We start from the raw sequence: 20711 nt of genomic DNA on the forward strand, positions 1-20711 counted from the left end.
TGAGTGATAGGAGCAGAATCAGGCCATTCGGCCCATCAAGTCTATTCTGCCATTCAATCATGGCTGGTCTATATTTCCTTCTCAACTCCATTCTCCTGCCTTCTCCCCATCACCCCGGACACCCGTACTAATCAAGAATTTCCCTATCTCTGCCTTAACGACCTGCCTCTGCCAGACTATCTCGGCTCTCTTTGGCACGTCACAGCTGACCTGTGATCAGAGGTAGGTACAAAATGGGGAGAAGGAAGCAAGGAAACCTCCATCGGCTTCACCTCATCCAGCACTCATTTACCAAGTTAAAGACGCCCATCTTTGCATGGGGCAAGCAGCATTTGTGGATTTGAGGTGCTCCTTCAAAATTCAAAAGTGGTCATTTAGATTTCTGCATGCATGCCCACCTGCCTGGGTGATATAAGCAGGTGGATGCAGAGGGAGAGAGAGAGAGATACTCGTAGAGGGAGTGATGCGCCTTGGCTAATATGCATCGTTGCAAAGTCGTAGATGCACAGGGTCCAGAACTCAGCTCATGATCATTTTACAAACTGCAGGTGAAGCCTCTGTCTCTGATTCCTTTCCCAGTCAATGACCAGGGAACTGAGCTTGCAGCAGTTTGGGGAGGGGAACACTAACGTGGACCATCCAGCCCCATCACACATCTGTTGACCCCATCCTCCCATCACACAAACATTGCAGCCCCCTCCCCTCTAACCTGGTTCCATTTCCCCCATCACCTTCCTTATCAGATTCCAGCAATGGAAGACACAAGGGCCTTTTTGTCCAGAGATACTGCCTGACCTGCTGAGTTACTCCAGCACTTTGTGTCATCTACAGTTCTTTGTTTTTACAAGGAATGCCACTCTGGCTTTTACCAGCAAAGACACAATGCTGGCGTAACTCAGCGGGTCAGGCAGCGTCTTGGGTGAAAATGGACAGATGATGTTTTGGGTCTGGACCTTTCTTCAACTAATCTGAATTTGGTCTGAAGAGGCCCAACCCGAAGTCTCCAATCCATGTTTTCTAGAGATGCTGCCTGGTCTGAGTTGCCCCAGCACTGTGTTTCCAGTACTGGTAGCCTATGTTTCCAGTTACTCACTCCCTTGCCCCCACCTGACTACATCTACCTTTTGTTGTTCATTTTGTCTGCTTCCACCTAACACCCACTTGCCTCTGCCTTCCCACAGCATCCCACCCTCTCCCCACCCAGGTCCATCTGCCTGTCACCCTTCACCGATCACCATCTGGCCCATCTTACCCCCTCCTCTTTATACGGGCTATTTTCCCTCTTCAGACAAGATGCAGGGACTAGACCTGAAATATCAACAATTCCTTCCACCTTCAACAGATGCAGTTAGGTCTGCTAAAGTCCTCCCGCAGTCTGTGTTTTGCCAGCATCTTCAGTCTATTGTGTCTCCATCACGTTGTACCTGTTAAACGGAAATTGCTTTGTGTACTTGAGCCATTTGCTGAACCCATAAGAGAGCAATATTGGGCCCATAAAGCTGGAGTAACTCAGCGGGACAGGCAGCATCTCTGGAGAGAAGGAACGGGTGACGTTTCTTCAGTCTGAAGAAGGGTCTCGACCCGAAACGTCACCCATTCCTTCCCTCCAGAGATACTGCCTGTCCCGCTGAGTTACTCCAGCATTTTGTGTCTACCTTCGATTTAAACCAGCATCTGCAGTTCTTTCCTACACAATATTGGACCCATTTCTGGGTATGTTAGTGTCTGTGTCAGAGCTCTACAGCAATGAAACTTTGGCCGAACTTGAGCATGCCGACCTAACTGAGCTCATCCCATTGCCTGGACTTGGCCCATATCAAAGCGTCTTTTAAATGTCATAATTGTATGTCCCACTGGCAGCTCATTCCGTATATGCACCACCCTCGTGGCTCCCTTTACCCCATACAATTGATTCCCCAATAACTGGAACTCCATGGAAACACTCCCATACAATCTTTATTTAGTGTTGGGTTACAGAGCTAGCTACGTATATATCAGTGAGGGTTTACTGATTGACATCAGACTGGGTATCGAGCAACAATACATGTAAACAGTCACTCCTCTGGTTCACGTTCACATTTGCAAATACAACACGTGCTATCTTGCTGAATTTTGCTGAAGTCTCAGCAATTGGCTAAGAATTCTATGCACTATCTTGACAGGACACATGATTTCACACAAAACACAAGGAAAGGAAAGTGGGACAGCAATAGCAAAATTTGTAAAAAAATTAATAAAATTCACATTTTACAGGGAAAAAGCCATACAGTGGACTATGTAGGGTGTCCTTGACTCGATAGCCTTACAGTGGACTATGTAGGGTGTCCTCCTTGACTCAAGGGTTGTGTCTTCATCTCCAAGTCAGGTTCATGGGTTTACATTGACATTGGACACTTGAGATGGACACCAAGTGCTGGAGTAGCTCAGCAGTTCAGACAGCATCTCTGGAGAAAAGGAATAGGTGACGTTTCGGGTCGAGACCCTTCTTCAGACCGAGGCTGATATCCCACTGGGGAAGATGCTGACCTTCACATGGGAAGCTGAATCAACCGCTTATTACAACCGCACTGTAAGTAGAAACGCAGCAAGGAACATCTTCCCTTCTGAGGTACCCAACATCACAAACAATATGATTCACTGTCTGTGGAGATCAAGGTCAATTCTGAGGTGAGAACATTTCAATAAGTGGTTGAAACGCTACCTGCAGGGGAAGCTTTGGCTAATTGCCACACTTTTGGTGCAATACAGCTAACAAGCATCAGGCATTTAGCACTGAAATGGCTGCTCCAAGTGGTTTGATGACATCAATTCAATGCTGAGAACTGAAGAAACACAATGTGTGGGAACAGGGCATAATGGAGGGGACATAATTCAGCCATGATCTTATTGAATAATGAATCAGCTTTGAGGTGCTGTGTGGGATCATCTTGATTCCAATTTTTAAGAAGAATTCCGAAATAATTCATCTTTAGGAAGAAACAAGCTAATTCGACGCAGGTTGAAAAGAGGACTTGTGATAACCATGGTCAATCAGGGACAGAGTCAGACCTTGGCTTGGGGCAAATGACCATGACCATGATCTTGGTGTGCTTTTGAGGACCATTGAACCCTAGACCAACATTCCTCTTATGCACTTTGATATTTGTAACGGAATGACAAATGAGTCAATGGGAATGAACCAAGTGAGTTTTTGATTTGATCGTGCACCATCAACATGATACCACGTTTAAAATGTGTTTACAATTCCTGAATATGTTTGATCATTACCAAAGTCACCAAAATGCTGTCTGACCTGCTGAGCATTTCTAGCATTTTCTTATTTATCTAGTGGTATCTTGTCTACAATACTTTCCATTAATATATATTATACAAACTCCTTGCACATAATCTTAGGACTCATGATAACATTTAAACAATCAATCTTCATGATTAAAGGTAACGACTGAAGGAGACGAGCTTTGTTTTCGCTCTTTGTGTTAAAAAGCAACGTTACAATTCATCTCTTCAGAGCCGACATCGAAGGAAGGGACTTGCATTTATAATACACTGATCACGTTCATGGTTTACAAAAACACTTTCTGTCAATTCACCTGACGAAGGAATTTAGAACTGTCGAGTTTAAAACTACCAATCTGAGAGCAGTGGTTAGTTCTTCCTTCAGATGAATCCTTTTTGAAATGTTTAAAATAAACAGAATGAAATTTGCAACATTCTTAAACAGTGAGACTCAGGGTACAAGACATGACTGAATATTCTGTCTCTCTCCACCAGTGGTTCTGATGATACTCACTGTTGAAGCATAGAGTACTGCACCCTGCCATGGAGTCACCTTGACAACAGTTTCACTGTTGACTTCGACCCTGGAGCTTTTCTCCAAGAGTATAGATCTTCTGTGCCAGTATAATGCTCTGAGATGCAGACTGCTTGTAACTTCAATGCACAAATCCAGAACACAGCACAAGGCTGGTTTCCTTTGAAGCAAGACGTTTGTACATCAAGTTCTTCCAAGATGGTGCCCAACACAGTTGACTAATTGCGTGCTAGCTACAAAAGCAAATCTACAAACTCATATTACAATTGCTCCACACTCTTAAATCTCTATTCCTACCGCAACGTTTCTTACTTTAAATCTGTGCACTGTAAATGGATCGATTGTGATCATGTATTGTCTTGCTGCTGACTGGTTAGCACACAACAAAAGCTTTCCACTGTACCTCGGTACACGTGACAATAAACTGAACTAACCTTTTTATCCTGTGCTACAACCTCACAGCCGTTCACAGCCACAGCCACCTTGCTTCACCTGCGTGGCACTCAGTAATCTCTTTGTGGGGATTCTGAGCCAAAACAAGGCACCAACTAAAGGTATATTAATAACAATAAATAATTAAACATATAACGGCAAGTTTCTAAACACACAAAAAGCTTTAGTGGGAGAATACTTCTATTTGGAAAATGAAGACCTGTCAAAGTACGTGACCCAACTTGCACCAGTTTCCATTTCTGTTTTGAACACTCTGCTTGCAAAGGACTCAAGCCTTAAAGAGCCCGCACTTTCCCAGATCCGGCCCAAAAAAATCCCAGGTTATTTATTCTGGTCTGAACTCTCGTGATGATGGAGCTCAATATTGTGGCTTGGGTCGAGTGATGGCATTTTCTGCTCCACAACTGGAGATTAACTGATGCGTCATCATTGCCAGAGACCTGTGTGGTATAGATGAAGCTCGTGTGTTGTAAATACACAACACAAAAGTAAACAATCATATTATTGTGTTTAGTTTAGGTACAGCGCAGAAACAGGCACATCGGCCCACCGAGTCGGCGCCGACCAGCGATCCCTGCACACTAACACTACCCTACACACACAAGGAACAATTTTACATTTATACCAAGCCAATTAACCTAAAAACCTGTACGTCTTTGGAGTGTGGGAGGAAACCAAAGATCTCGGAGAAAACCCACGGAGGTCACGGGGAGAAGGTACAAACCTGGTACAGACAGCACCTGTAGTCAGGATGGAACCCGGGTCTCTGGCGCTGCGAGGCAGCAGCTCTACTGTTGTGCCACCGTGCTGCCTTTTGGGAAAGCAAGATTGTTCTAAAGACTCTTTGAACCTTGTGTTAATGAAACCAATGTTTGCAAGCAACTGCATCGGATGGGCAAGGCTAGAGACGGGAATCTCACTGGTCAGCCACCAGCTCCAGATGTTTCCAGCTTCTTTGCACTGGGTGAAAAGTGAAGCTTCCTAATTGTTCTGGGTTCATGAAAACAAAAAAAGGTTTACTGTGGAATGACGGCACGGCTTGCACAAACAGTGCAGAATAAAAGTAGTGCAATTCCAGACTTCACACTGTGCGAAGTCAGGAACAACAACTTTTCTCCGAAAGATATGAGCACATTTGGAACAGACTGCTGGAGAATTCACAGATTAACTTCAAAAGGGAGAAGTGCGGGCTACAGATGTAACATTAGGACTGCTTGGTGTTTTTCAGGAAATGTTGAACAACTGTGTTACTCATTGGATGGACTTGACTGGAGGTGATGAAATGTGGAGTCCATTGCAGGATTCCAGGAACTGCAGCTTTGATGGTTTGTTTCAGACTTCCTTACATAAGATGAAATGTAAATACACTGTAAATACACAAGAGAATTGGTCTTCTAAGCTCACTTCATTGTATGGCAGAGGCCCAGCATCCTTTGGCAGAAGGTAAGAGAAAGTGAGTCAACATGATTCTGGGTCTCACCATCTAGTTCCAAGCAATGGGCCCTTCACTCAATTGACAATTCTTCACTGAGCTTGGACAATGAGCACCGAAACCGGGTGGCTGTTCCATGGCAGGGCAGTCGAAGCCCCTTGTGGTCTCCAGCCTCTTGGCACATGTATTGAAATGTAAAGAGGAAAGAGATGGCAATGCAGAGTGGCAATTAGAGTGGATTTCTGCTCTGGCTTTACAGTAACTCAAACTAAACCACATCACTAAAGGTGGTTGTATTCTGCCGGACAGAGGTGGGAGGCCATTTTGCATGATGAGTTTGGCTAATGCACAGAGAGCAGGGCCACGTTATTGGTAATGTGTCTTGTTGGAGCTGCCTGTTCAGGGCTGCAGGGCACCTGGTACTGCGCTGTCCTCATTCACTCTGTCTGCATCTGCTTGCAGAAAGCCTCAAACTGCTGCTGCTCCAGTTCTGTCATCACTTTGTTCAAAGCGTAGATCTGTTTGGGGTGGATGCAGAGACAGCAAAGTTCAGCACTGTACCAGTGAACATGTGTAAACAATAAAATCACAGATGCAAAAAAAAATGAAATTGGTCAAATATGAAGATATTCTGCAATTGTAGTGAAGAGATTAGAGATGGAGTCGATTCTTCAAAGCATGCTTGCCACACCAATAGACAATAGGTGCAGGAGGAGGCCATTCGGCCCTTCGAGCCAGCACCACCATTCAATGTGATCATGGCTGATCATTCTCAATCAGTACCCCGTTCCTGCCTTCTCCCCATACCCCCTGACTCCGCTATCCTTAAGAGCTCTATCAAGTTCCCCATTGGGAGCTAAAGATTGTTTAGATTTTAGTTTAATTTAATGATACAACATGGATACAGGCCCTTCCATCCACTGAATCCATGCCGATGATTGATCAGCGTCTGATGAAGGGTCTCGACCCGAAACGTCACCCATTCCTTCTCTCCAGAGATGCTGCCTGTCCCGCTGTGTTACTCCAGCTATTTGTGCCCATTGCCGATGATTGACCATCTGTTCACACTAGTTGGATGTTATCCCACTTTCTCATCCACTCCCCACGCACCTGGGGCAATTTACAGGGGGGCAATTAACCTGCAAACCCATATGTCTTTGGGATCTAGAAGTAACCAGAGGAAACCACCACAGTCACAGGGTGAACGTGCAAACTCCACACAGACAGCACCCAAGGTTAGGATTGAACCCGGTTGTTTGATGCAGGAGGCTGCAGGTCCATCAGCAGTGCCTCTACGCTGCCCTCATTGAAGAAACAAGTCCCTTGTGGATTTAGGTATGCAAGTTTTTCCAACTTTAAAAAAATAGGAATTAGGATCAATCTGGATGGACCTACCAAACTCATTTTGCAAGAACATTCTGAAAGTCAGAAGACGGGAGAGACTCCCTCCTTTGGAGCAATGATAATGGCAATAGATATTCTTGAAAAATGCTGATTTCAAGGAGATAAAAAGAAATGTGAATTTTAAGATAATTAAATATGGCACACTTTGGTATATTTAATATTGCATTCACATTAACACTTTCGCAGTTTTAATCAGTTTCCAAAGCAACACAAAATGATCAGACTCAGAAAGTTGCGTTCACAATGCAATGCACTGTTTTAAAGTGACTGTGGATAGTGAAATCTTTCATTCTAATTTTTAATCTTTTCCATATTCTGTCAAAATAGAGCACCTGTCCATACAGGGACATCTTCAATAATTAACTGGGAAGATCGCTCTCACCATCTATGCAACTGATGCGCTACAATTCTGAGACTCCACATTCTGCATTGTCCCCTTTGCGCTACCAATTGTACTGAGTTTGACCTGATTGTATTTATGTCTGGTATATCTGATCTGTTTGGACAGCATGCAAAATAAGATTTTCACTGTAGTTTAGTTGAGAGACACAGCACGGAAGCAGGCCCTTCGACCCATCGAGTCCGTGCCGGCCAGCTATCCCTGCACACTAACACTATCCTACACTGGGAATAATTTAGATTTATACCAAGCCTGTACATCTTTGGAATGTGGGAAACTGGAGCTCCCAGAGAAAACCCACGTGGTCACAGGGAGAACGTACAAACTCCGTACAGACAGCACCCGTAGTCAAGATCAAACCTGGGTCTCTGGCGCTGTAATGCAGCAACTCTACCGCCGAACCACCGTGCCATCCTGTACTTCACTCTGTGTGACAATAATAAACTTATACTTATTCTATTAGGGCACCATAAACATAGGTAGTCTGTAGCTATCAGTTGCAGGATAACCACTCTGGAATTTAGAAGGATGAGAGGGGATCTTATTGAAACATATAAGATTATTAAGGGACTGGACACGCTAGAGGCAGGAAACATATTCCCGACGTTGGGGGAGTCCCAAACCAGGGGCCACAGTTTAAGAATAAGGGGTAGGCCATTTAGAACGGAGATGAGGAAAAACGTTTTCACTCAGAGAGTTGTGAAGCTGTGGAATTCTCTGCCTCAGAAGGCAGCGGAGGCCAATTCTCTGGATGCTTTCAAGAGAGAGTTAGATAGAGCTCTTAATGATAGCGGAGCCAAGGGACATGGGGAGAAGGCAGGAACGGGGTACTGATTGTGCGTGATCAGCCATGATCACGGTGAATGGTGATGCTGGCTTAAAGGGCCGAATGGCCTACTCCTGCACCTATTGTCTATTGCTGCAGTTACATTTCAATCTTGGGTTCGTACCATGAACATAAAGTCATCTTGAAATCTATTTTTATGGGGCCATCACCAGATCCTGACCACCTGCTTTGTAATTTTATGGAACAGTGCATCAGTCTTGTATCGTATACCTCAGCTCGCTGTCTCTGTTTGAGTTCTTGTAAAGCAGATTTCTGTTTGGCTTTGTCACCTCGGTAGGTTGCCTCTTTTGGCTTAGGTTTCTCCTTACGACAAGATGATTCCATCTCCTGCAAAATATACAATTTGACATTGAAGGTAGATGTTTTCAAAGCATTTTCAACAATTCGTTAAATATCCGATAAAACATGGGGGCGAAGTTGAAATGAATACAACCAATCGTGAAACGCCAATGTATATCTCCTTGTCCCCCACTATTGGCATCCTACAAGTGCCGTTATGGGGAGCTGTGAAGTTCAGATTAACGCACAGCTGTTCAGAACACTAAAAAAGTCTGGTCTACCCTAACAGCTGCTGACGACCTTCTACCGCTGCACCATAGAGAGCATCCTAACGCATGGCATCCCTGTGTGGTACCTCAGCTGCACGGAGGCGGAAAGGAAAGCTCTACAGCGGGTAGTCCATAGAGCTCAGAGGGCCATCGGAACACAGCTACCAGACTTGGAGGGCATCTACAACACACGATGCCTCAGAAAAGCCACCAGCATCCACAAAGACTCTTCACACCCCTGCAACAGTCTGTTCGAACTCCTTCCATCGGGCAGACGATACAAGGCCTTCTATGCCCGCACCTCCAGACTCAGGAACAGCTTCATCCCCAGGGCCATAGCTGCTATGAACCGGTCCTGCTGAGCCGGATGGCCACAACGCATAGATCAACTTGCACTTTACCCTGTCCAAAACTGTTACAACTGTTTCGCTTCGTTGGGTTGCTGCTGTCTAAATTACCTAAATTATTGCATCGTATGGGAGGCGCATTCCCAATCTCGTTGTACCCCTGGGTACAATGACAATAAAGATATATTGTATTGTATTGTATTGTATTGTAGTTGCTGTGAAGGAAGGAACTGCAGATGCTGGTTTAAACCGAAGATAGACACAAGATGTGGAGCAACTCAGCGGGACAGGCAGCATTTCTGGAGAGAAGGAATGGGTTATGTTTTGGATCTCAGTCTGAAGAAGGGTTGTGACTCGAAAGGTCGCCCATTCCTTTTCTCCAGAGATGCTGCCTGACCCGCTGAGTTACTCCAGCACTTTGTGTCTATCGTATGGTCTACGATGCATTACTAGCTTTCTCTATGGTATAAAGTATGTTTATATACTGCCATTCTATATGATCATGGCTAATCATCCACAATCAGTACCCCGTTCCTGCTTTTTCCCCATATCCCTTGATTCCGTTAGCCCTAAGAGCTAATCTAACTCTCTCTTGAAAACATCCAGTGAATTGGCCTCCACTGCCTTCTGTGGCAGAGAATTCCACAGATTCCCTCTGGGTGAAAAGGTTTTTCCTCATCTCAGTCCTAAATGACTGACCCCTTATTCTTAAACTGTGACGTGACCCCTGGTTCTGGACTCCCCCAACATTGGGAAAAAATTTCCTGTATCTACACTGTCCAATCCTCTAAGAATTGTATATGTTTCTATAAGATCCCCTCTCATCCTTCTCAATTCCAGCGAATACAAGCCCAGTTGATCCATTCTTTCAGATCTTAACCTCTTGGAATACAGAATATACAGACTGATGCACTGGAAACACAGGTGGCTGAAGCAGGGCTTGAATGTCCCATTGCCAAAGGCAGGTGATGGGCTAGTTACATGGCATAATTCTCAACATTTCAGCAACATAAAACCATTGTTCACAACTAATACTGAGATGGACGAAACGATGGAGCAGGGAAGGTGCTGGAGTTGTTGCACCATTCTACAGACACATACCCACCCACACACACACACCCACACACACATCCCCCACACAGACACACCCACACACACCCCCACACACACACCCCAACACACACACCCACACACACACCCACACACACACACACCCCAACACACACACCCACACACACACACACCCACACACACACACCCACACACACATCCCCCACACAGACACACCCACACACACCCCCCCCCCACACACACCCCCCCCACACACACCCCCACACAGACACACCCCCCCCCCACACACACACCCCCCCCACACCCACACACCCCCCCCCCACACCCACACCACCCCCCCACACACCCCCCCCCCACACCCACACACACCCCCCCCACACACCCCCCCCCCACACCCACACACCCCCCCCCCCACACCCACACACACCCCCCCACACACCCCCCCCCCACACCCACACACACCCCCCCCCCAGCGGGACATGGAGACAAGACCAGCCCAGGGAGATGCTGCTGCAACCACTGCCCGTCCCCGGCCGCTTCACCACTGCAGTGTCCGGCCAGCGGGAGGGGCGGGAGTGTCCGCGGCTGCGCTGACCACAGGCCGCACCAGGCCGCACTGCCACTGCCACTGCCCGCTGACCACCCGCATCCGGCTACGGGCCGGACTGCCCACACGGTAGCCCCGCTCCCCCCGCTCCCCCCGGCCTTCATCCCCACCCCGCTCCCCCCGGCCCTCACCCCCACCCCCGGCCTTCATCCCCACCCCGCTCCCCCCGGCCCTCACCCCCACCCCCGGCGCCGGCCCTCACCACAGGCCCGGGGACCGCAGCGCCCGCCCCGCCCCGCCGGAACCTTCGTCGCAGCCGCTGGCGGAGCGCGGACCCGGGCGCACGGTCCGTCCCCACAGCGCTCCGGCTGTTGCCGTGGAGACGGCGCCGCGGCCTGGCCGGGGGACAGAAGCCTGAACCCCGGGGTAAAGGGGGGACACACACTGGGGTAAAGGGGGACACACACTGGGGTAAAGGGGGGACACACACTGGGGTAATGGGGGGGGACACACTGGGGTAAAGGGGGACACACACTGGGGTAAAGGGGGGACACTGGGGTAAAGGGGGACACACACTGGGGTAAAGGGGGGACACACACTGGGGTAAAGGGGGACACACACTGGGGTAAAGGGGGACACACTGGGGTAAAGGGGACACACACTGGGGTAAAGGGGGGACACACTGGGGTAAAGGGGGGACACACTGGGGTAAAGGGGGGACACACTGGGGTAAAGGGGGGACACACTGGGGTAAAGGGGACACACACTGGGGTAAAGGGGGGACACTGGGGTAAAGGGGGGACACACTGGGGTAAAGGGGGGACACACTGGGGTAAAGGGGGGACACACTGGGGTAAAGGGGACACACACTGGGGTAAAGGGGGACACACTGGGGTAAAGGGGAGACACTGGGGTAAAGGGGGGACACACTGGGGTAAAGGGGGGACACACACTGGGGTAAAGGGGGACACACACTGGGGTAAAGGGGGGACACACACTGGGGTAAAGGGGAGACACTGGGGTAAAGGGGACACACACTGGGGTAAAGGGGGGACACACACTGGGGTAAAGGGGACACACACTGGGGTAAAGGGGGACACACACTGGGGTAAAGGGGGACACACACTGGGGTAAAGGGGGACACACACTGGGGTAAAGGGGGACACACACTGGGGTAAAGGGGACACACACTGGGGTAAAGGGGGGACACTGGGGTAAAGGGGGGACACACTGGGGTAAAGGGGGGACACACTGGGGTAAAGGGGACACACACTGGGGTAAAGGGGACACACACTGGGGTAAAGGGGGACACACTGGGGTAAAGGGGAGACACTGGGGTAAAGGGGGGACACACTGGGGTAAAGGGGGGACACACTGGGGTAAAGGGGGACACACACTGGGGTAAAGGGGGACACACACTGGGGTAAAGGGGGACACACACTGGGGTAAAGGGGACACACACTGGGGTAAAGGGGGACACACACTGGGGTAAAGGGACACACACACTGGGGTAAAGGGGGGACACACACTGGGGTAAAGGGGACACACACTGGGGTAAAGGGACACACTGGGGTAAAGGGGGACACACACTGGGGTAAAGGGGGACACTGGGGTAAAGGGGGGACACACACTGGGGTAAAGGGGGACACACTGGGGTAAAGGGGGACACTGGGGTAAAGGGGGGACACACACTGGGGTAAAGGGGGACACTGGGGTAAAGGGGGACACTGGGGTAAAGGGGGGACACACACTGGGGTAAAGGGGACACACACTGGGGTAAAGGGGGACACTGGGGTAAAGGGGGGACACACACTGGGGTAAAGGGGGACACACTGGGGTAAAGGGGGACACTGGGGTAAAGGGGGGACACACACTGGGGTAAAGGGGGACACTGGGGTAAAGGGGGACACTGGGGTAAAGGGGGGACACACACTGGGGTAAAGGGGACACACACTGGGGTAAAGGGGGACACTGGGGTAAAGGGGGGACACACTGGGGTAAAGGGGGGGACAGACTGGGGTAAAGGGGACACACACTGGGGTAAAGGGGGGACACACGGGTAAAGGGGGACACACACTGGGGTAAAGGGGGGGACAGACTGGGGTAAAGGGGGACACTGGGGTAAAGGGGGACACACTGGGGTAAAGGGGGACACACACTGGGGTAAAGGGGGGACACACACTGGGGTAAAGGGGGGGACAGACTGGGGTAAAGGGGGGACACACACTGGGGTAAAGGGGGGGACAGACTGGGGTAAAGGGGGACACTGGGGTAAAGGGGGACACACTGGGGTAAAGGGGGACACACACTGGGGTAAAGGGGGGGACAGACTGGGGTAAAGGGGACACACACTGGGGTAAAGGGGGGGCACACACTGGGGTAAAGGGGGGGGCACACACTGGGGTAAAGGGGGACACACTGGGGTAAAGGGTAAAAAGACTGGGGTAAAGGGGGACACACACTGGGGTAAAGGGGGACACACACTGGGGTAAAGGGGGACACACACTGGGGTAAAGGGGGGACACACTGGGGTAAAGGGGGGGCACACACTGGGGTAAAGGGGGGGGACACACTGGGGTAAAGGGGACACACACTGGGGTAAAGGGGGACACACACTGGGGTAAAGGGGGACACACACTGGGGTAAAGGGGGACACACACTGGGGTAAAGGGGGACACACACTGGGGTAAAGGGTAAACAGACTGGGGTAAAGGGGGGCACACACTGGGGTAAAGGGGGGGCACACACTGGGGTAAAGGGGGGGGACACACTGGGGTAAAGGGGACACACACTGGGGTAAAGGGGGACACACACTGGGGTAAAGGGGGACACACACTGGGGTAAAGGGTAAACAGACTGGGGTAAAGGGGGGCACACACTGGGGTAAAGGGGGGGCACACACTGGGGTAAAGGGGACACACACTGGGGTAAAGGGGGACACACTGGGGTAAAGGGGGACACACACTGGGGTAAAGGGGGACACACACTGGGGTAAAGGGGGACACACTGGGGTAAAGGGGGACACACACTGGGGTAAAGGGGGACACACACTGGGGTAAAGGGGGGCACACACTGGGGTAAAGGGGGGCACACACTGGGGTAAAGGGGGGGACAGACTGGGGTAAAGGGGGACACACACTGGGGTAAAGGGGGGCACACACTGGGATAAAGGGGGGGACAGACTGGGGTAAAGGGGGACACACACTGGGGTAAAGGGGGGACACACACTGGGGTAAAGGGGACACACACTGGGGTAAAGGGGGACACACTGGGGTAAAGGGGGACACTGGGGTAAAGGGGGACACACTGGGGTAAAGGGGGGGACACACTGGGGTAAAGGGGACACACACTGGGGTAAAGGGGGGGACACACTGGGGTAAAGGGGGGGGACACACACTGGGGTAAAGGGGGGGACACACTGGGGTAAAGGGGGACACACACTGGGGTAAAGGGGGGACACACACTGGGGTAAAGGGGGGGACACACTGGGGTAAAGGGGGGGACAGACTGGGGTAAAGGGGGACACACACTGGGGTAAAGGGGGGACACACACTGGGGTAAAGGGGGACACACACTGGGGTAAAGGGGGACACACTGGGGTAAAGGGGGACACTGGGGTAAAGGGGGACACTGGGGTAAAGGGGGACACACACTGGGGTAAAGGGGAGACACTGGGGTAAAGGGGGACACACACTGGGGTAAAGGGGGGGACACACTGGGGTAAAGGGGGGGACAGACTGGGGTAAAGGGGGACACACACTGGGGTAAAGGGGGACACTGGGGTAAAGGGGGACACACACTGGGGTAAAGGGGGGACACACTGGGGTAAAGGGGGGGACAGACTGGGGTAAAGGGGGACACACACTGGGGTAAAGGGGGGACACACACTGGGGTAAAGGGGGGGGACACACTGGGGTAAAGGGGGGACACACACTGGGGTAAAGGGGGGACACACACTGGGGTAAAGGGGGACACACACTGGGGTAAAGGTGACACACTGGGGTAAAGGGGGGGACACACACACTGGGGTAAGGGGGGGGGACACACTGGGGTAAAGGGGGACACACACTGGGGTAAAGTGGGGGACACACTGGGGTAAAGGGGGGGACAGACTGGGGTAAAGGGGGACACACACTGGGGTAAAGGGGGACACACACTGGGGTAAAGGGGGACACACACTGGGGTAAAGGGGGACACACTGGGGTAAAGGGGGACACACACTGGGGTAAAGGGGAGACACTGGGGTAAAGGGGGAGACACACTGGGGTAAAGGGGGACACACATTGGGGTAAAGGGGGAGACACACTGGGGTAAAGGGGACACACACGGGTAAAGGGGGGGACACACTGGGGTAAAGGGGACACACACTGGGGTAAAGGGACACACACACTGGGGTGAAGGGGACACACTGGGGTAAAGGGGGACACACACTGGGGTGAAGGGGGAGACACACTGGGGTGAAGGGGGACACACACTTGGGTAAAGGGACACACTGGGGTAAAGGGGACACACTGGGATAAATAGACAATAGACAATAGGTGCAGGAGTAGGCCATTCGGCCCTTCGAGCCAGCACCACCATTCAATGTGATCATGGCTGATCATTCTCAATCAGTTCCCCGTTCCTGCCTTCTCCCCATACCCCCTGACTCCGCTATCCTTAAGAGCTCTATCTAGCTCTCTCTTGAATGCATTCAGAGACTTGGCCTCCACTGCCCTCTGAGGCAGAGATTTACAACTCTCTGACTGAAAAAGTTTTTCCTCATCTCCGTTCTAAATGGCCTACCCCTTATTCTTAAACTGTGGCCCCTGGTTCTGGACTCCCCCAACATTGGGAACATGTTTCCTGCCTCTAACGTGTACAACCAGTTAATAATCTTATAGGTTTCGATAAGATCCCCTCTCATCCTTCTAAATTCCAGTGTATACAAGCCTAGTCGCTCCAGTCTTTCAACATATGACAGTCCCGCCATTCTGGGAATTAACCTAGTAAACCTACGCTGCACGCCCTCAATAGCAAGAATATCCTTCCTCAAATTTGGAGACCAAAACTGCACACAGTACTCCAGGTGCGGTCTCACTAGGGTCCTGTACAACTGCAGAAGGACCTCTTTGCTCCTATACTCAACTCCTCTTGTTATGAAGGCCAACATTCCATTGGCTTTCTTCACTGCCTGCTGTACCTGCATGCTTCCTTTCAGTGACTGATGCACTAGGACACCCAGATCACGTTGTACGTCCCCTTTTCCTAACTTGACACCATTCAGATAATAATCTGCCTTCCTATTCTTACCACCAAAGTGGATAACCTCACACTTATCCACATTAAACTGCATCTGCCAAGCATCCGCCCACTCACACAACCTGTCCAAGTCACCCTGCAACCTCATAGCATCTTCCTCACAGTTCACACTGCCACCCAGCTTTGTATCATCTGCAAATTTGCTAATGGTACTTTTAATCCCTTCATCCAAGTCATTGATGTATATTGTAAATAGCTGCGGTCCCAACACCGAGCCTTGCGGTACCCCACTAGTCACTGCCTGCCATTCTGAAAGGGACACATTTATCCCCACCCTTTGCTTTCTGTCTGTCAACCAACTTTCTATCCATGTCAGTACCCTACCTCCAATACCATGCCCACCAATCTCCTATGTGGGACCTTGTCGAAGGCTTTCTGAAAGTCGAGGTACACCACATCCACCGGCTCTCCCCTGTCAATTTTCCTAGTTACATCCTCAAAAAATTCCAGTAGATTAGTCGAGCATGATTTCTCCTTCGTAAATCCATGCTGACTCGGAACGATCCTGTTACTGCTATCCAAATGCTCCGCAATTTTGTCTATTATAATTGACTCCAGCATCTTCCCCACCACTGATGTCAGACTAACTGGTCTATAATTTCCCGTTTTCTCTCTCCCTCCTTTCTTGAAAAGTGGGATAACATTAGCTACCGTCCAATCCACAGGAACTGACCCGGAATCTATAGAACATTGGAAAATAATCACTAATGCGTCCACAATTTCTAGAGCCACCTCCTTAAGCACCCTGGGATGCAGACCATCAGGCCCTGGGGATTTATCAGCCTTGAGTCCCATCAGTCTACCCAAAACTTTTTCCTGCCTAATGTGAATTTCCTCCAGTTCCTCTGTCACCCTAGGATCTCTGGCCACTAGAACATCTGGGAGATTGTTTGTATCCTCCTTAGTGAAGACAGATCCAAAGTACCGGTTTAACTCGTCTGCCATTTCCTTGTTCCCCATAATAAATTCCCCTGCTTCGGTCTTCAAGGGACCCACATTTGCCTTGACTATTTTTTTCCTCTTCACGTACCTAAAAAAGCTTTTGCTATCCTCCTTTATATTATTGGCTAGTTTACCCTCGTACCTCATCTTTTCTCCCCGTATTGCCTTTTTAGTTATCTTCTGTTGCTCTTTAAAAGAGTCCCAATCCTCTGGCTTCCCACTCTTCTTTGCTATGTTATACTTCTTCCCTTTTATTTTTATGCTGTCCTTGACTTCCCTTGCCAGCCACGGGTGCCTCCTACTCAGCTTAGAATCTTTCCTCCTCTTTGGGATAAATTGATCCTGCAACTTCTGCATTATTCCCAGGAATACCTGCCATTGCTGTTCCACTGTCTTCCCTGCTAGGGCCTCCTTCCAGTCAATTCTGGCCAGCTCCTGCCTCATGCCTCTGTAATCCCCTTTGCTATACTGTAATACTGACACTTCCGATTTTCCCTTCTCCCTCTCAATTTGTAGAGTAAAACTTATCATATTGTGGTCACTGCCTCCTAATGGCTCATTTACCTCGAGTCCCCTTATCAGGTCAGGTTAATTACATAACACTAAATCCAGAATTGCCTGGGGTAAAGGGGAGACACTGGGGTAAAGGGGGAGACACTGGGGTAAAGGGGAGACATTGGGGTAAAGGGGGAGACACTGGGGTAAAGGGGGAGACATTGGGGTAAAGGGGGAGACATTGGGGTAAAGGGGGAGACATTGGGGTAAAGGGGGAGACATTGGGGTAAAGGGGGAGACATTGGGGTAAAGGGGGAGACATTGGGGTAAAGGGGGAGACATTGGGGTAAAGGGGGAGACAGACGGGTAAAGGGGGAGACAGACTGGGGTAAAGGGGAGACAGACTGGGGTAAAGGGGAGACAGACTGGGGTAAAGGTGGAGACAGTCTGGGGTAAAGGGGAGACAGACTGGGGTAAAGGGGGACACTGGGGTAAAGGGGGAGACAGACTGGGGTAAAGGGGAGACAGACTGGGGTAAAGGGGAGACAGACTGGGGTAAAGGGGGAGACAGACTGGGGTAAAGGGGAGACAGACTGGGGTAAAGGGGAGACAGACTGGGGTAAAGGGGGAGACAGACTGGGGTAAAGGGGGAGACAGACAGGTAAAGGGGGACACTGGGGTAAAGGGGAGACAGACTGGGGTAAAAGGGGAGACACTGGGGTAAAGGGGGAGACAGACTGGGGTAAAGGGGAGACAGACTGGGGTAAAAGGGGAGACACTGGGGTAAAGGGGAGACAGACTGGGGTAAAGGTGGAGACAGTCTGGGGTAAAGGGGGAGACAGACGGGTAAAGGGGGACACAGACTGGGGTAAAGGTGGAGACAGTCTGGGGTAAAGGGGAGACACTGGGGTAAAGGGGAGACAGACTGGGGTAAAGGGGAGACACGGGTAAAGGGGGGGACACACACTGGGGTAAAGGGGAGACAGACTGGGGTAAAGGGGAGACACTGGGGTAAAGGGGGGGACACACACTGGGGTAAAGGGGAGACAGACTGGGGTAAAGGGGGACACACTGGGGTAAAGGTGGAGACAGACTGGGGTAAAGGGGGAGACACTGGGGTAAAGGGGGAGACAGACTGGGGTAAAGGGGAGACACTGGGGTAAAGGGGGGACACACACTGGGGTAAAGGGGAGACACTGGGGTAAAGGGGAGACACTGGGGTAAAGGGGGAGACATTGGGGTAAAGGGGGAGACATTGGGGTAAAGGGGGAGACATTGGGGTAAAGGGGGAGACACTGGGGTAAAGGGGGAGACATTGGGGTAAAGGGGGAGACATTGGGGTAAAGGGGGAGACATTGGGGTAAAGGGGGAGACAGACGGGTAAAGGGGGAGACAGACTGGGGTAAAGGAGGAGACCGACTGGGGTAAAGGGGGAGACAGACGGGTAAAGGGGGAGACAGACAGGTAAAGGGGGACACTGGGGTAAAGGGGAGACAGACTGGGGTAAAAGGGGAGACACTGGGGTAAAGGGGGAGACAGACTGGGGTAAAGGGGAGACAGACTGGGGTAAAAGGGGAGACACTGGGGTAAAGGGGAGACAGACTGGGGTAAAGGTGGAGACAGTCTGGGGTAAAGGGGGAGACAGACGGGTAAAGGGGGACACAGACTGGGGTAAAGAGGAGACAGACTGGGGTAAAGGTGGAGACAGTCTGGGGTAAAGGGGAGACACTGGGGTAAAGTGGAGACAGACTGGGGTAAAGGGGAGACACTGGGGTAAAGGGGGGGACACACACTGGGGTAAAGGGGAGACAGACTGGGGTAAAGGGGAGACACTGGGGTAAAGGGGGGGACACACACTGGGGTAAAGGGGAGACAGACTGGGGTAAAGGGGGACACACTGGGGTAAAGGTGGAGACAGACTGGGGTAAAGGGGGAGACACTGGGGTAAAGGGGGAGACAGACTGGGGTAAAGGGGAGACACTGGGGTAAAGGGGGGACACACACTGGGGTAAAGGGGAGACACTGGGGTAAAGGGGAGACACTGGGGTAAAGGGGAGACAGACTGGGGTAAAGGGGAGACAGTCTGGGGTAAAGGGGAGACACTGGGGTAAAGGGGAGACAGACTGGGGTAAAGGGGAGACAGACTGGGGTAAAGGGGTGGAAACACTGGGGTAAAGGGGAGACAGTCTGGGGTAAAGGGGAGACAGACTGGGGTAAAGGGGGACACACTGGGGTAAAGGGGGACACACTGGGGTAAAGGGGGACACACACTGGGGTAAAGGGGGAGACACTGGGGTAAAGGGGAGACAGACTGGGGTAAAGGGGAGACACTGGGGTAAAGGGGAGACAGACTGGGGTAAAGGAGAGACAGTCTGGGGTAAAGGGGAGACACTGGGATAAAGGGGGACACACACTGGGGTAAAGGGGAGACACTGGGGTAAAGGGGAGACACACACTGGGGTAAAGGGGAGACAGACTGGGGTAAAGGAGAGACAGTCTGGGGTAAAGGGGAGACACTGGGATAAAGGGGGACACACACTGGGGTAAAGGGGAGACACTGGGGTAAAGGGGGGACACACTGGGGTAAAGGGGGACACACACTGGGGTAAAGAGGGGGACACACTGGGGTAAAGGGGGGGACACTGGGGTAAAGGGGGACACACACTGGGGTAAAGGGGGAGACAGACTGGGGTAAAGGGGGAGACACACTGGGGTAAAGGGGGGACACACTGGGGTAAAGGGGGAGACACTGGGGTAAAGGGGGGACACACTGGGGTAAAGGGGACACACACTGGGGTAAAGGGGACACACACTGGGGTAAAGGGGGGACACACTGGGGTAAAGGGGGGGACGCACTGGGGTAAAGGGAGAGACACACTGGGGTAAAGGGGGTGACAGACGGGTAAAGGGGGAGACACACGGGTAAAGGGGGAGACAGACTGGGGTAAAGGTGGAGACACACTGGGGTAAAGGGGGGACACACTGGGGTAAAGGGAGAGACACACTGGGTAAAGGGGGAGACAGACGGGTAAAGGGGAGACAGACGGGTAAAGGGGGAGATAGACGGGTAAAGGGGGAGACACACTGGGGTAAAGGTGGAGGCACACTGGGGT

At 51.1% G+C, this 20711-nt stretch overlaps 1 protein-coding gene across 3 annotated transcripts; it reads right to left on the reverse strand.

The window, feature by feature from the left end:
- Positions 1-1938: 1938 nt before the first annotated feature.
- svbp (small vasohibin binding protein) lies at positions 1939-11225 on the reverse strand. Of its 3 annotated transcripts, none has more exons than XM_078425725.1 (3): positions 11123-11225; positions 8558-8674; positions 1939-6214 (listed from the first exon to the last, which is right to left on the reverse strand). In XM_078425725.1, exons 2-3 carry the CDS (start codon positions 8669-8671, stop codon positions 6134-6136), a joined length of 195 nt encoding a protein of 64 aa, XP_078281851.1. In that variant the 5' UTR covers positions 8672-8674; positions 11123-11225; the 3' UTR covers positions 1939-6133. The 3 variants fall into 3 exon arrangements, with proteins under 3 accessions (XP_078281851.1, XP_078281853.1, XP_078281852.1); XM_078425727.1 differs by lacking the exon at positions 11123-11225 and adding an exon at positions 11098-11112; XM_078425726.1 differs by lacking the exon at positions 11123-11225 and adding an exon at positions 10806-10930.
- Positions 11226-20711: the final 9486 nt, after the last annotated feature.

The sequence above is a fragment of the Rhinoraja longicauda genome, chromosome 30 (assembly GCF_053455715.1).
Source record: "Rhinoraja longicauda isolate Sanriku21f chromosome 30, sRhiLon1.1, whole genome shotgun sequence".
NCBI lineage: Eukaryota > Metazoa > Chordata > Chondrichthyes > Rajiformes > Arhynchobatidae > Rhinoraja > Rhinoraja longicauda.